Consider the following 17604-nt stretch of genomic DNA (forward strand, 5'->3'; position numbering starts at 1 on the left):
GAGGTTATCAGCATGTATTTCAAGAAACCTCATTGATGACTTGATGATCAGATCTCCGTTTCCTATACTTCAAATCTCCGACAACGGAAACTCAGATCTCAGATGCTCGGATGCTCGAACACTTGAGTAGATCTCCGTTGCCTAGAAGTGATCGTCGACTTGATGCTCATATCTCAAATGAACGCTTAGAGTGATAATGGAAAAATAGCTGTGAATTCTAGTGGATGAGAGTAAACCCTTCACCTATTTCCCTCAAGATCAACTTCGAGTGTGATTTTTACTTGAAAAAAATCGATGTAAATGCTGACATGTTTACGATTTTACTTTGATTTTAGGTGTTTTTTACTATGTTTCCAAATGCTCACAAATCCAACCCGAGATGCATAATTGTGCTGTACCAGAATTTGCATTGCATCCAAACGGAGCCTTTATTATATGATTCATCTACTAAAAAATTCCGCCCCTTTTCACTCTTCTTGTCAATGTCATCCCATTCCCACCCCACCAAGCAAGGAAAAGTGGAAAACCCTCTCCCTCGGGCTCACTCACGATTACAAATTTGCAATTGTGTTGAGAGTGGCAAATAAATAAATGGACTCGAAATTGCAGTAAGATTTCTACGGATGCCATTTCCATATGTTATATTCCAAGCACAAGCAGTCAGCACTTGGCTAAGTAGTAGTCTACAACGTAAACCAAAACTTTACTACTCTTGTTTAAGACAAATGCTTGTATAAACTAGCCTTTTCTTTTTCTCTTGTGAGTTGTGAATTCATCTTCATACTTAGGTTAGGCTGGTGTGCACAGACAGCATTGTTTCCGACTTTTTTTGTCTTTCTATTTATTTGTTTTTGTGAGTTTGTCCTTTTGTTCTTCAGACAAACTTCCGAACTGCTTAACGGCTTAACTAAACCACCCACCATTGCTGAATAAGTAAGTAGAGGACAAGGTGAATTTTGTTATTCGGGCTTCAGGTTCAGGGGAATCGCTCGCTAAACGGCTTAATTAAAACAAGTAACCCAACCCAAACAGAGAAGGCGAAGGTAAAAAGTACTTCAGTTATTTGCTGCAACAGAGTAGGACCGGACCAACTGACCAAGGACCAAGGACCGAGAAAGAATGACGCCATCGCACGTCAGCCAGATTCAGGCACAGCAGAGCAGAGGCAGGCTCCAAACCAAACCTACCCAACTACAAATCGCCACTCCCGAGAAGCGGTGGACCCCGTAATTAAGAAAACACCTCGACGGTTCCCCTCTCCCAACTGGTTGAGTAGCAGACTAGCAGTAGCACATGTTTGCTGCTGCTTTCAACTACCTTTCAAGTTTCAACAACCGAACCGACGACCCACCACTCTAGTCCGCTAACCATCCACTATACGAACGCCAGGTGGCAAGCCCCACCATCAACTTCTAGGCAAACATCGCATGGGGAAGATCCAATCAGGATTTGCCACGTGGAGCATGTGCCTAACAACATTACACATCCACTCCCATCCGAGTAATTCGAGATAAGATTCTATATGATCCAAAACTTATCATCCATCCATTATCTGTGCTTTGCACACCTTTCCCAAGTTAATCCCTTATGTTATCGCATGGACACTGCCTGAAATTGAAGCCTCAGCGGCTCAGCCTCAACTCTCAACGCAGTCAGTAAATGTCTAAATGATGAACAATACTCAAGGGCGACGATACTAAAAACGACTTGAAGCCTCATGCACAACAGTCGACAGATGATGATATGTCCAGGAAATGAGGGCGAGATAAAGCATCTTCAATCAGTTTAATTTAACAACCCAAAACCAAAACTTGTCAAGGAAAGGGGATGAAGAATCAAAATTTACATCACCAAAATCTGAAGAGAATTAAATCCAGGAAGCAGGAAGCAGGAAGCCTGCCTGACCAAGAAGAGCAGGCAAATCATCAGTTGGCAGTAACTCAATGGATATTGCAGTATACAAAACCAACCTAAAAAGAATACATGCATGACACAACACAGAACAAGTTATGTAGATGTTGATAAGAAAATGGGAAGAAAGGAACACCAATATCATGCGGGTTTCAGTATATCACCACATAATTAATAACAGTCTGTTCAAAACTAAATAGACCAGATCCATTGTACCCAGAAGCAGAAACCAAATTACACTTGACACAAAACCTCTAAAACTAATACCTACAAATATGATTTCATTTACCCAAAGCTGCCTGCAAAACGCTCCATCCCTGGTAGAATTGACGTTCCAAGTTTCCAATCGTTTGCTCACCCATCTCATCCCCAACAACCATTCCTGCAACAAACACAAAGAATGAAGGTACCTCTTTCCAAACAGAATTATAAATATGGGCATTCAGATGGGAGAAAAAACAAATCTGAGAAGGTAAACATTTATTTGATAGGAAAACAAAAGGCTACAGAGCAATGAATTTTACTAACATGTCTTCTTATTTACATAAAACCGGCAAGCAGAGCCAAAGATCCCTCAGTAAGAACCTCCCACCGTTGGTGGGACAAGGTCATCAAAGCTCCAGAGGTCTATCGAATTTTCAGCATCTTGAGTTGGCACCCCGCTGAAGAGGCTATCAATTGAGGCATCCCAGCTCCCCTCAAGATATGGCATTTGAAGGAACTTCATCTGGGACTCAAAGGCTGAAAGTTCTTCAGACAGGGTATTTGGTGTGCTCTCCTCTATAGAAGCCACACCCTCAGATCCTGTCCTCAGCTTTTTCTTTGGGTTAGCATCTTCAAGGAACTCGGACCCATCACTTTCTATAGCAGTTGAGAGAACTGATGAAATTTCCGGAGTCTTAGGCTCTTGATCTCCCCAACTAAAATCAGAACAGCTGAACGAGTTACTCTCTTGATCTGAATTAAAGGCAAACGGTTTGAATTCGGCTGGGTTTCCAATGACAGGGAATGAACTCATATACCCAGATCCCTTAATTGAGGTCTTCTCTTCTACAAATCCCATGGTATCATAGAAGTTGGCATCTGGGTTATTGGTGAAATTGAAGCTGTGTTTCTCAGATACCGAGTTAGGCTTGGAGAGTACGTTCTGAGGGTTAGGCTTCGAGGTATGCTTTTGAGCTGTTTGGGGAGCCTCTTCAGGGAAATTCACCTTGGCTTTCTTGCCTCGAATCCTCCGTGCTTCAGCATCATAAGCCCTTGCAGCTTCTTCAGCAGTGTTGAAGGTTCCAAGCCAGACACGGACCCCCTTCCTAGGATCCCTGATTTCAGCTGCCCATTTTCCCCATGGCCTTTGCCGGATTCCCCTGTACTGATTCTTTCTCTTTCTCTTGGCAGATTTCTCAGCAGGACCACTGACTTCTACTGATTTTACAGTAGTGGAACCTTGTGTAATTAAAAAAAAAAAATTAGCATCACTAAAATGCAACCACGACTTGGAGAATATAGAAGCACAAGCATCAACATACAATAGGAAAACGAATCTTTCAAGTCATATATTAGGGATCTTTTTTTCTGGTGTGTGTCTATTGGGGGAGGGGGCTAAATCAATTCCTTCTGCCCTTCTGTTTCTACTGAAGAAAGAAAGAAAAATTCAAGCAGAAACGTAACCAGAAGAAATTGATAATTTAGTTTAAAGAACACTAATGATACATCCTTGTTCTCTTGATTATATTATTTTTTCAATGGTTGCATGGGATTCATATGGAATCATACATAGTCACGTTGAAATGTTTTTGTTTAGCATGATTAACTCTCAAGGACAACAATCAGTAGCCTTTCTACTACTAAAAGTATGATAGTGCATAGCTTGTTCCCAGACAATTAGTGGAAGATCTATCAAACTGATCCTTATATATGGTAGACTTCAAGTAATGGATGCATTAAAAGAGCTTGACTGGGTACCTAAAACCATCAAATAAATGGATGCTTTCTGAAAAATATCATCCTTATGTTCTGATCGTTAAAAAAAAGATTCATATTCAATTTGAGTGTTTTTTATATAAAAATAACCTTCAGCTAAGACTTGGATCAGTGAAAATGTTCATAGTTCTTATAAAGTTATAATACCATCGGTAATATCTAATTCTGAAGAATAGTAGTCAAGGAGCTAAGAAATGCGTGTCCGGCTCCTAATAACTAAAGGTTTCCTTGATTTCCAATCCGTTACCTTCTTTACAATGTTTCTCCACCAAAGGAGAAACAGAGCGAAAAAAAAAATGCAAACAACGTTAATTAACAACAGAAAAGGAAAATAGGAGAAATTTATAACAATAGAAAGACTGATGAAACCAAGGTTTTCCCTTAAAGGATTCCTAAATTTTTAAAGCAGAAAAGGCGACTCAAAAGAAAAGAAAATTCTAAAATCTTAGAAAAAAAAAAGTTTCGACAAGAAATAAGATCAAATCAAAATATTCCAAGCAAGCAAGACTACTGTTGACGAACAACCAGGTAAGTAGGAAACACCACAGAAAATTTTCTAAATAGAAATTCAAACATTTCAGGGCTGGACGTCTGCAAGCACTAGTACAGAAGATTTAAGCCAGTAATACGCGGAAAAAAAAAATAGGAAGCAGTTATAAAAATCCAAGCTTTGCAGGGAAAACACAGAAACCCAAAAGAATAAGAGATCAACCAGGAAAGAGGAGGCCCATCAAAGATCCTCCAAAATCCACATCGGTAATAAATGATCAAAAGGATAGGCCAAGCAAAGACCGCCTGTTTCTATACATAAATAAATTCAGCAAGAAAATCTCAAAGGGAAAGCCCATTTCGTAAATTCGTCCAAAAATAGCAGCGAATATCAGAAAGAAAATTCAAGCAAAGAAAATCTACCATGTTAGACAAATAAACAACTCAATAAGGAGATACCGAAAAAAAATCAGGAAACCCATCTCAAAGTTCACAGAAAATAAGATCAAAAGCCGAAATTACCCAGAAAAAGAGAACAAATAGAGTCTAGTACCTCGAGAGAGGCCAGGTTTGGAGTTTAACAAAATGGGCTTAATATCTTCTTCTTCTTCCTCCGATTCGTCCTTGAACTCCTGAAAGTCCGCCTCGAAATCCTCCTCGAGGTCGTCGATCTCCGATCTACGGGGCTTTGAGTAGTAGCCCCCAGAAGTGGTATTCTTGAGGTCCGGCCACAGGTAGTCAGCTGTGACGCGCCGGGTCCGACTCGTCGGGATGAAATCAGAGATTATAGCTCCTCCACACATCTTAGCTTTCTATAACAAGAACGCACGTCTGATGGTTACCAGACGAATTGGATTGCAAGCGAAAGAGTGTAGATTCTCTGAAAGAAAGTTTTGTATAGAAAAGGGAAATTGAAGTGAAGTTGGCAAGGAAAGATATTGAAATGTTGAGTTTGGTGTGTTTTTAAGACGGAGAGACAGAGGGGGAAAGAAACAGACGAAGAGACTTTATACTCTGAGAGGCAGAAATAATGGAGAGCTTTTCAGATTTTTAATTTTTTATTTAATTTAATTGGGCACTAAAACGCAGAATATTAAACCTTACCTTAGAGAGTTAGAGGAGAGGAGCTTATAGAATCGTAATTACGAGTTACCCTTACAAAAAGTTGTTAATTAGAGCTGGAGCTGGACGTCAACTTGTTTAGGTGATTGAGAGAATTGAGATGGGTCATGGGTGTGTTTGGTGGGGGATTACACAGCTTTTCAATTAAAGTGTTATGATTTTGATTGCTTTTCTTTTACATTTTGGTGTGCAGTGCAGTGCGCCAGTTGCTTGCTTAATTAAGCGAAAACTCCTACGGTCCTACCCACTTGGCCTTTGTTAAGACTAAATTACGCCTGTGCTTTGATTCAAAAATTTGAAATGAATCATGATGATCCGGAGTTCCGGACCATGCCGGAGAAGCATAACCCGAACCCATACATACTAACCAGATCAGTATTCAGTAGGCCGGCTTCGACTTGTCGTCTTGTACTCTTGTCCCCAGTTGCACTCGACTCCACTTCTAGTGCTCGGTGAAAAAGAAAGAAATATATTTGCTTGATGACCCCATTCCCGTACTCGTTGTTGAAATTTGAAAACACAGAGTGGATGTTGACCGTGAATTTATATTTTTCGATCGGGCACTGGCTGGCAGAGGGCAGAGGCACTGCGGCAGCCGGCAGCCGGCAGATCATGCCATGAATGGTTCAACTCAACCGCTGGATGTTTGGATAAAATATATGGAGAAAACGAATATTCGAAATAACAGCAAGCTAATCCCCCATATAGCCATTTTCCGGCTTGTGATGGTCTGAATGGTCCATCTAGTTCCGGTCTGCTGTCACCATTCTGGCCAACTGGACCATTTTGCTCCGTATAAACAAACCCGTTTTTTCTATGATTGATTAACGAGAGTCGAGAGGGGAATTAATGCTTTTTTTTTGTCAAACAACAAAAATTATGTTATTTAATTTATATTTCCACTGTAATTTTGTGACAGGCATGGCTAGCGGCATTTGTGTAACAACAAAGTATGACTTCTGGTTTAGTTTGTGGAATGCAAATATACTGTAAAAACTATATATTGTTGTATGAGAAGATGACTGACCATTCAAGGATGAATTACCTTCCATTCCATGCATGAACATTGATGATAGTCCTCCTTAGCTTCTTGAAAACTGGCATACCTAATCCAGAGAAGAGTTGGACGTTTCAGCCATTTTGACTGCACTAGAGAAGAACATATTCAAACACTTTATTTGTCTTTCTAGAATAATGCAGACGTGCTTCCATGTTCCATCTACCTATAATGCCCTTAATTATCATTACTACTCATTTCCATTGTTTTAACGATGCTTATTATTGGTTAGCATCAAAATTAAACAAAGATTATGCGTTGAAATAGTAGATAATTCTTCTTTCATTTTTGTTTTTTTTTAATGTAATTAATGTTAAATGCCACCTCATTTATTATTTTTTTCATTGATCCTGCTCATAATTACTAGTTGTGTCACAATTTTCCTCTCATGTAAATGTCAGCCCTAATGCTTCAGTTTAATTGTTAATAACATTTTTCGTTTTGTTATCCTTTGAACTCCATCCTTTTGCTACACTTTTTATGATGATTAATTAAAAGGGTAATTTAGCGTGTAAATTGTAAAAAAAAATGAAATAAAATAAATTATGACACCTTTCTTGTGCAAATTCTCACTGAAATTGTCGCCAGTGCTAGCGAAGTTGGAAATATCGAAATGGGAGAAACCAGACAGTAAAGCCTCTACTTATTTGTTCGAATGTTGAACCAAAAAACAGTTTAGGGTCCCAAACTAGATCTAAATGGCGGCCTGGCCCGATCCAGAAAAGGAATTTAGGTTGGACTGGATAATCAATCACCGCTTTTAGATTCGGTTCTCAGGACAATCAGGTCTGATCGATGGACCCAATTATATATGGTTCAAGTTAGGTTTAAATCGGTTCATGACTAGATAGAATCAATTTCGAACTGCTTCATTAATACTAAATCCTGAAACCATTAGCTGGCCCAATAAGTTCGGGTCTGATCCATTTACAGCTCTACACAAAACTCACCTGATTCAAATTTTATATACACACACGAGTTTTCTATTTGAACATGATGAGGGCAGATTTGGTCCTCCAGTGAAATTGTGACACGTGGCACCTCGTGACAACTAGGAAAATACCCAGCCAACAAACTTACGAAGTTGGTGACCCACCCGGGCACCAGTCTGGCCGGCACACGCGACCTGCGCGGCATGCGCGTGCGGCCTGCGCGAACTGCGCACGGCACGTGCGAACTGCGCGCGGCCTGCGCGAACTGGCCGACCTGGACCAGCCTAGCGCATGATCCGGCCAAGGCGCCCACCGACGAACCTGGCCTACACACTGACCCGCCGACTGACACAGGCGCCAGCTTGACGACCTGATCTAGACACTAACCCGCCGACTGACACAGGTGCCGATCTGACGACCTGGCCTAGACACTGACCCGCCGACTGACGCAGGCACCCCTCTGACAACCCGGCCCAGACGCCGACCTGGCCGCTTGACGACCTCGAGGAGTTCACCACCGTACCCCGGCTCTGACAGGATGCGACGAGTCTTACCGTTTGGAGGCTTTTCACCCACCTAACCCGCGAGGACTCCGATATATAAAGACCTCACCTCCCAAAGGGGAGGGGGATAGGAAAAAAGGGAAGTAACCCTGCTCTCTACCTCTCTCATATTATCTTCAAAGCTCTCTACAATAAGAGTGCTAACTTAAGCATCGGAGAGCCCCCATTGGGAAAATACCCCCAGGACTTCTGATTCAGTTCTCGCAGGTCCTTCAGCTCTCGTCGCCTATGAAGAGGAGGAAAAGATGGAGTTCTCGGAGGTCTCTCAGCTCCCGCCACTTACAAGGAGGAAAAGATGGAGTTCTCGGAAGTCTCTCAGCTCCCGCCACTTACAAGGAGGAAAAGATGGAATTCTCGGAGGTCCCTTAGCTCCCGCCACCTACAAGGAGGAAAAGATGGAATTCTCGGAAGTCCCTCAGCTCCCGCCACCTACAAAGGAGGAAAAGATGGAGTTCTCGGAGGTCCCTCAGCTCCCGCCACCTACAAGGAGGAAAAGATGGAGTTCTCGGAGGTCCCTTAGCTCCCGCCACCTACAAGGAGGAAAAGATGGAGTTCTCGGAGGTCCCTTAGCTCCCGCCACCTACAAAGAGGAGGAAAAGATTCAGTTCTCGCAAGTCTCTCAGGTCCCGCCACCTACAAAGAGGAGGAAAAGATGAAGTTCTCGCAGGTCCCTCATCTCCTGCAACCTACAAAGGAAAGAAGACCACCTCATGCTGAGGGCAGTCGGATTGCGCCGCACCAGGGAGCTCCAGCATTCTCTAAGGCATCGGTCGCCTAGTAAGCAGTTCCCACCAGGGAGCTCGCCAGGCAGTTCGCCACCAAGGTAGTTCGCCCCTAGGGAGTTCGCCACCAGGCAGTTCACCCCCAGGCAGTTCGCCACCAGGGAGCACCACCAAGCAATTCGCCATCAGGGAGTTCACCACCAAGCAATTCGCCCTCAAGCAGTTCGCCACCAAGGCAGTTTGCCCCCAGGCAGTTCGCCCCAAGGGAGTTCGCCACCAGGCAGTTCGCCCCTAGGCAGCTCGCCACCAAGGCAGTTCACCCCTAGGCAGTTCGCCACCAAGCAGTTCTCCCCCAGGGAGTTTGCCACCAAGTAATTCGTCACTAAGGCAAGCCACCACCGGGTCAAATAACGAGGTACTTAGCCAAAAAATTTTACATCACAAAACATTGGTACGTGGCCGAAAACGGTTACATCAGTACATATTTGCACATTTTTAAGAGACATGCGATTTGTAATGGTAAAATCTATAAGGGTTTTGACCAACCAAACACTGGTGTTGTAATTTTATAACACCGGTTGATTGGCTACAAGTTTTTCCCACATCATGTTTTTCCGGTATCATAGTTGAATCCATATGTAATTAATTTGATGGAGAGTGGACCACTCAACAAGATTGCAAGCCTTTAGGTTTCGTGTTCCATCTCAAATGAGTTATGGACTTGAGAAAATCATAGGGTGCAACTTAACTGAATCAAGTCAACTTTTGACATGTCTTGAGTTATTTTGATTAAAATACTGTTAGTTTGTCAATTCGAAGTTTCGAACTGCCCCTATGTCACAGGTGACTCCTTCATCGCGCCATCAAGCACCTACAGTGAGCCATCCGAGTGCCAACCGCGTGCTTTCATGGTGTCAACATGTGTGTCATGGGTGGGCTTTGCTTGTATTTTGTAAGGGGGACCGCCAATGGCGTTATTATAATTACTTAGTATGCTTTTCCATCATTTGATGTTTCCTATTGTCACTCCCCCAAAAGCTTAACGTACTCTTTGAGGGGAGGTAGGTAGTCGAGTGAGCTCATAAGCGTGTAAAGGTTAAGCACGAGATCCCCTCGACATTGTACTGTGTGCTTGTGCTTATCACTGATTAATGCAATACTAATAGCCTTTTGCTAATTCGTGTGCCATCTTGTTGCCTTTGTGTGTGTGTTTGCTTTGTTTAGTAGGCTTACTCGCCCATTTCGAGTGTCGCATGGGGCCCCAACGATTACCCCCGTGACAGTTGGTATCAGAGCAAGTTGGCCAGTTGCAGCCGCAGTTGGTTTTCAGCAAATTAGCCCAGAGCCAGTTGAAGCGGTCATTTCGACAATCAACATTTTGTGGGGTGTGGTCCCTAGTCACCTCCACCCAGGATCGAGCAGATTTCAGATCAGGCCTGACAAGAGGCCATTTCATTGTTCGTGTCCCCATTCCAATGACACTAAAACAGCTTCCCTTGCGGTTGCAGGCGTATTGGTTGTTGTCCTCATGCGGGGGCCTTGTTAGGAATGTGGTTGCGCTAGCCGTTGGAGCATGGCGGCCCTACACCGGCAAAGTTTCAGGTGGACATGCTCAGTTTTCAGGTTGAACACTTGCAGCAGCAGAAGCTCATCACAAGGCGAGTGCATGTTCGGCAACTCATGGGTAAAAGTTGCCACACTCGCGTTTGAAGCGGTCAGGTCTCCTTGAGGCAGCAGTAGTGGGGCCCCCTCGGAGTGAAGATGTAGCCCGAGTCGGCGAGGCGAAGCGTAGTTTCGAGGGCCCAGAGAGCATAAGCCATGGCTAGGTTTGAGTAACCCGAATCGGCGAGGTGAAGTCTACAGGCCAGCATGGTGAAAGGGTACCCATGTCATCGCCAACATGAGGAGTAGACCTATCAACGTGTTCGGTAGCATCACTGAAAAGCTACCAAGAAAACGGTTGAGCCTTGAGGTAAGATGATACATGGGGCGGACCTCCGCGAAGCACCACACACATTTCTTCGAGGGCCCTTCTTTCACAGTTCAACGGCATAGCCATTGCGTGGTTTGAGTAACCTCGACACTGGGGGTGAAGTCCAGACAGGCCGGCATGGTGAAATGGTTTCGTCCCCATAAATGGACACCAATATAGGCAAGACCCGGGCTAGCCAGACGAGCCCTGGAACTGGCAAGGAAGTGGATGGCGCGGGACACAGACGCCCATTCACGAGGAAGACCCATTGTCGAGGACGACAATGGATTGAGTGGGGGAGCCTGTTACGGTTCAAAGCAGGCTTAGCCTTGCCTACGCTTGGCAGGTTTACATTAGGGACATGCCTGTCATTTTCACCTGTAAGATTTTTGGGAGAACTGATGTCATCTTCAGGCAGAACACCAAAAGCTTAACGTACTCTTTGAGGAGGGGTGGTCGACCTCCTTGGGTGCCTAACCTTGGCACTCCTAGACCATCATCCCCTTGCGAGGCGGCCCTGGTTAACGGCTAGCATGGCTACCAAGGTTCCTCATGGGCGCACACTTGCTCATGGGGACAGTGTTGGACCGGCACTGCGCTGCCGGTACTCAAGGGAGGCTTGGCATGCGGGCTTGGCTCAAGTACGTCCCTTTACAACGCCAGTCCCTTGCCCAAGCTGAGTGAGCTACCCCATTGCCCTTGGCGCACGGGTGTGTTCCGTCCCAAGCGGTTGCCTACCATCAGGGCACACAGGTGCCTGTCATCATCGGCTTACAGGAGACCCATCACATCGGTGCCAAGTCACCTCATCGGCACATGGTCGCCTTCCATTATGGTTGTCCCCCTTTAGCACGTAAGCGGCGCCTCCCATGGACCGGTCTAAGCCAGGAGAGTACCCTGGCCATTGGACTTGAGGTCATGATCCAGTGCTACTAACTTTGGTGGAGCCATCCCATCGGGTAACTCATAACCTCTAAGCGCATAAAGGCTTGTCCTGGCCTGTCTTGGCCAAGACGCCGCACGGGTTTCTTCCGCTGTAGAACTACCCCCGTGACACCTAGGCCTTAGGTTTGACCTCAGCGGTTCAAGCTCGAACTTAGGCCATTGGGGTTGGGTTGAGCCAAAACTCGGCTCCATCTGTCCGACATGCAATGATGCACCCATAGGCCATAGAGCAGTGGAGCACATCCACACGTTCTTTGAATCCCAATACCTTGAAGTCGGTTTCTTAATCTTCACGAGTTTAGTAAAATACCTCGAGTATATTTATTTGTTAATTAAAATAGCCGCACTAGCTTTATTTATTTCATTCAGTAGGATGGCAATTTAATAAGGGAGCAAACCGATGGAGGGTAATTTGGGAAGATAAGATGCTTTTTTAATCTTTCCATATCTTGCCCACGTGATCTGATATGGTCAGAGCCAAATGTATAATTTACCAGGGACGACCAGCCGATCAAGTTAGGTCGGCCTAGTAGAAATTGAATAAAGAAAACAGATTATAGCACCGAACCCGAGTGGGTAAAACAGTAAGTTCAACCAAAAGAAAAACGGTAAAAACCGTAGGCGGTAGGTGCATGCATGGAATCTGCCCGTAAATGAGGAATGAAGCATTGGGGGGAAGACAAAAATAAGGAAAAAGCGAATGGACGAGAAGAAAAAAGAAAGGAGTGTGGGACCCCCCTCCCCCCTGTGGGAGAGAGACAGAGAAAGACAAGGCTCAAGAGTCAAGACTGTGTTTTGTAATTGTAGCGACTGCCGAGTGCCGACTAGCGACAAATGAATTGAATCGGTTCGGTTTCGGTCCCCAGCGGCCAGCGCGACAGACTTGGGGTCTTGGTTCTTGGGGATGATGAGCAACACGTTTCCCCCCCTCCCCCCATGCTGACGTGCTCTCAATCATCTCTTTAATTGCCCTTTAACTTATGCTGCGACCAACAACTCGCCACATGGCACAAGATTTAAAAACTGGATCCATTATCTACGTCTGCCCCAGATTAAAAAAGGAAAAACTCGATCGGGCCAAAATCTAACTCATATTTCCATTTGGTTCGGACGGTGGAGAAAGGTTGTGTTTGGATGCGCGCTAAAGTTTATTTAATGTGGGACCCGACCCAAAAACCATCATCGAGCGAGTCCAAATCGTATCCTTACCCATACAACACCTGGCCAGTGGCAAGTTAAATGAATTCCTCCCACTCCCAGGTTCCATTTTTTGTTGAAAATTGAAATAAAAAGAATAACGCCAGTAGAACTATAGCAGCTGTACTGTACAGTAGGCTATAGACTGTAGAGGAGAGACATAAATCAAAGTGGACCCAGACCCAGGGTGTCACCGCACCACTTGGGCTCCATTCATTTCATCCCCCCAAGTTTGCGTCTTATCAGATTTGTTCTTTCATTAAAATCATTAGAAGCAATAATGTCCCCACGCTCGGGCCAAGCCACACCGAGTCACCGGGGACAAGCGACAAGCTTTTCTTGTCCGGTGAGGGACGTCGATTGGTGTGGGGTGTAGTTGTATACTTGGTAGATAGATTATGAAATCTTGGGTGATGTAACGATCATGGTGTAGGGTCATTGTTGCAAGTTGCATCCAAACCAATGTTTATCCGTTTTACTGGAGCTATAAGGAGACGATCCAAGGTATGAAATCTTAAGCTTTATTTATTTATTTATTTATTTTGTGGGTAAAAAAAGACAAAGGACAGGCAGTGATGGTGACTGCTTGGGCTCCCAGCAACACTGGGTGATTTATTATTAACGCATCTTAACAATACTTAATCATATTTACTGGTGGTGCGTCATTATTAATTAAGGCTTTAATATTAGTGCCTTATTGATTAATGAAATAATCAAGGGAGAGGGACATTTTTGACATTTTGACATATATTGCAATTTTCAACTTGCAAGGGAAAGGTGGCGCTTTACGCTGCCTTTTCTTTCCTCTTATCTTCTTCTTTTATATCATCATGAAAATAAGTTATTTATCAAAATTCGTGGATAGGTTTTGATTGGTCAAAACTCTTATGATACCATATCTTTCCCGCATCATAGATTTTCCCTTATTTAAAAGGATTTTTAACTTCTAAGCATCTGACTTGTATCTTTAAATTCAATAGGACTAGCTGTAAATGGTATTTGATTGTCTAACTTCAAATTTGAATTCAATCCCATTTAGGCCTCATTCACATCTTGGTGTGTTTCTTAGGAAGCACTTACCAAATAAATGCACTTAGCAATGTTCTTTTTTTACCCAGGCATAGGTGTACAATGATCGACTTTATCCAAAAAGAATGACATTATTAAAGGAACAATATTGTCACATAACCTACCAGCGATTTTCGACACATATGGATAAGTAATTTATCTAAATATGAGGAGAGCATTACTTTGCCAAGTGAATAAGCCACTAAAGAATTGTTCTTTTTTTGTGGGACTCATTAATACAAATATGAGTTTATTTCTTTTTCATGGGGCCTACCAACTTATCCGCCCCCACTTCCTGAAAAACGGATGAGTCCTTAGGGTCATCCGAATTAAATCTATTTGTAATTGGATTTAGTGAATTCGGCATGATTTTATGTTTTTCACTAAATTATCATAGGCTCAAGCCATTCACTTTGTTCATGAAATACAACATTCAAGTCATTTTTAATTCATTTTATTAATAATATATAATATTTTGATAGTTTTTTATTTATTTTTTTATACTGAAATTTGTTAGTTAGCTTTAAAGCTACAAATCGAGCCATGCCAGGCTTGGGTTTTTAGGCCTGCATGCTAGCAGTGCATAGAGTGACAAAGTGCACTCTAGTCCGGTAATATAATATAGGGCAAATTTCTTAAACTATCCCTAAGTTTTAGGAAATTGACCAACTCTACCCTTACCATTTAACTATTGTCTTAAAGTGCCCCCAAGTTTTTTGACAATTGAGTAAGTCCTCCTTGTCGTTAGCATTCGTTAATGGAAAGATGAAAAATACTATTTTACCCATCATTCTTCTTTAAATTTTCAAAATGAAACATTTAAAAGTTTTCAGCTAGGTGACAATTTTGGATTGAAAACTTCTAATTTCTCTAGACAAAAAAACTTCTAATTTCTTCAACCAAACTAATTCACAATCAAGCCCTAAGTTTACCTATTGTCTTAAAGTACAACTTGTTCAAACCCTAATCTCAATCCCTTAAAGATCTATTGTGGTTTTGATCCCACTGCTAAAAGTTTACATATGGGAAACTTGCTTGGAATTATTGTATTGTTGTGGCTTCAGAGATGCGGCCACAAGGTTGTAGCCTTGATCCACGGTGCAACTACTAGGATTGGAGATCCATCTGGTAAAAGCTTGGAAAGGCCTAAACTGGATGTTAAAACATTAGAGAAGAACATAGGAGATGATGATGCACATTTTGGCAATTCCCGACTAGCAGGTGACTTGGATGCCTACCTGAATAATCCTTGCCTGGAATATGGCTTGGATGCCTAGCTGAACGGTTCCTACCTGGAAGGTGGCTCTGACGCCTAGCTAAACTATCCCTACCTGGTGGAAGGTGGCTCTGACGCCTAGCTAAACTATCCCTACCTGGTGGAAGGTGGCTCTGACGCCTAGTTGAACTATCTTTAGCTGAAAGGGGCGAGCTACATATTTTACTAGTGCGACCTGCAAGGAAACAGTGTCAGAGTTTCCGAGTTGCTTTACCTAGGGTGGGCACTCCGATGCTTAAGTCAGAGAATTAGAAATTTTTAAGATAGCTAAATGTGAGAGAGCTGGAGAGTTGCAAGAACTAAATTGTTCATGTACCGTCTAAGGTTGGAGGTAAGGCCTTTATATAGGCATTGCTTGGCGTGGGCATCACGCACCACGTCCGGGATCTCCGGGAAGACATGCCTAACTGGTCCAAAGTCCTTGAAGGTAGTCGTGCATGTAGGCTAATCTTTGCACCTTATTCGGTTTCCTCCGAAACATTCAGTGTGAGAGCTAACTTCTAAGAGAACCGGGAGTGACGGGATGCATGTAGAGTTGGTCGGTGAGCATATCTCACAGGTCGCCACCTAGACCTCAATCAGGTCGGCAAGGCTTCGAGGGAGGTCACTCCTCACGCCGAGGTCATTTCAGCTAGTAATGATGAGGTACTACAGGTCGGCCTTGGACAAGGTATTGCTAGCCGTCTTGAGTTGTGGACGAGGTCGCCAGATAGATTTCTACTAGGTTGGTGGTGGAGGCAGATCGCTAGGTCGACGGTGGGGGCAAGTCACCAGATTGCCAGTTGGGACTCTATCATTTTGGCTAAGGCAAGTCGTCACCTAAGTGATGTTGGGATATCATCCAGTTGTTCTGAGAAGTCATGTGTCATGATGTCAATGGAGGGCCAAATCTACTCTCATCAGGAGACATTGTTAATACAATAACCAAAACTCTTGGTAGCTAGGATGGAATCAAAATAGAAACTTGAAAGAAGGTTTTGAAGGAAAACTAACTATGAATGCGGATTATGAGAAAATCAATAACTCAGGTTTGGGTCTTCATGATTCTTTTGTAATTTTTAATAATCACGATTGGTGGAAGGACATCAAGTTTTTGGATTTTCTAAGTAAAGTTGGCTGATTTGAAGAGATTGGAATCTGAACAAGGAATGAGCTATACAAAGTTCACGTATCAGTTGTTGCAGGACTATGGTTTCCTATGCTTGTTCAAGAATGAGGGGTTTAATGTTCAAATAAGGGGAAGTGATCAGTGGGGATATATTACTGTTGGGAATAACTTATTCAGAAGATTCTTCAGGTAGATGGAGCTTGTCGTTTGACAATTTTTATTCAATATGTTGAAGAGTGATGGAACCAAGTTTGGGACGCCTAGGATGGAGCTATCTGGTTGTCTCCTTCAACGTTATATCTTTACAAGTTCTACCATTACTTTTTCTCAGTCCCGGATGCGTGGATGTGTGGTGAGGTTTCTCAAGATTCTTACTATCTTGAGTATGGAAGAGATTAGACTTGGCAATTGGGTTGGGTCAAGACATTTTGGGTTGATTCGGGTTGTTAAATGGTTGACCATAATCCTAAATGTTCAGGTTAGGGTTAAACCATGGGTCAATTTGAATCATTCCAGAAAATAATTCAAATTTTAAAAAATCAAGAAAAAAATACATGAAAATGCTAAATTTAAAGGAATTAGTCTTAAAATTTCAAAAATAAAATAAAAAACTTGAACATTTAACAATTCAAAGAGTAAACAATATAGAGTAAAGACTAAAGACTGAATAGTAAAAATTAAAGAGTGGAAATTTCAAATTAGGCATGTAGGTTGGGTGCACAAATTTTAGAATTCAAATTCACCCACAAGTTGTGTGACCTTATCGATCGTCAATCTGTCATCACATCACCTTATTTGTTGATTTCCGTGCCCATGGCTATAAATAAGGGGTCCCTGCAAGGGTCCCATTTGCATTGTTCTGAGATTTCCGATGAGAGAGTGGGGAAAGCTACTCGAGAAGAATTCTATTGGGAGATTGTTATCAGTTCTGTAGACGAAATCCGGTTGGGCAAGGTCAATTTCTGTGAGTCTTTTTCCCTCTTTTTGTCATGTCCTCGAGTGAGTTAGAAGGGGGGTCCTTTTATTCTACTTAAGTCGAGGAAGGGACTTCAGCGCGAGATCGGCAAGGTTCCCATATTGGGGCCTCCACTTCCCAGTCGGAGCTGGAGGCCAACTCCCAATTTGGTCCTAATGATCTAAGCGAGGAAGAAATTGTTGGTTTAGTGTTTGCATTCCACATCCCAAATGAGTTCAACTATATTCTACATGCAACGGACCAGTTCCCTTGGAACCACGACGGAATCAAAGTCTGTGCCTTTGAG

The 17604-nt window shown here is 43.1% G+C and overlaps 1 protein-coding gene across 1 annotated transcript; it reads right to left on the reverse strand.

Annotated features, from left to right (window-relative positions):
* Nucleotides 1-1988: 1988 nt before the first annotated feature.
* Nucleotides 1989-6126, reverse strand: LOC148846747 (ethylene-responsive transcription factor RAP2-12-like). Its single transcript, XM_088950908.1, has 3 exons — nt 4934-6126; nt 2440-3354; nt 1989-2293 (listed from the first exon to the last, which is right to left on the reverse strand). Exons 1-2 carry the CDS (start codon nt 5181-5183, stop codon nt 2486-2488), a joined length of 1119 nt encoding a protein of 372 aa, XP_088807034.1. The 5' UTR covers nt 5184-6126; the 3' UTR covers nt 1989-2293; nt 2440-2485.
* Nucleotides 6127-17604: the final 11478 nt, after the last annotated feature.

Source organism: Nelumbo lutea, chromosome 6, assembly GCF_056320005.1.
Source record: "Nelumbo lutea isolate HS-2025 chromosome 6, American lotus-T2T, whole genome shotgun sequence".
In the NCBI taxonomy this organism is placed as follows: Eukaryota; Viridiplantae; Streptophyta; class Magnoliopsida; order Proteales; family Nelumbonaceae; genus Nelumbo; species Nelumbo lutea.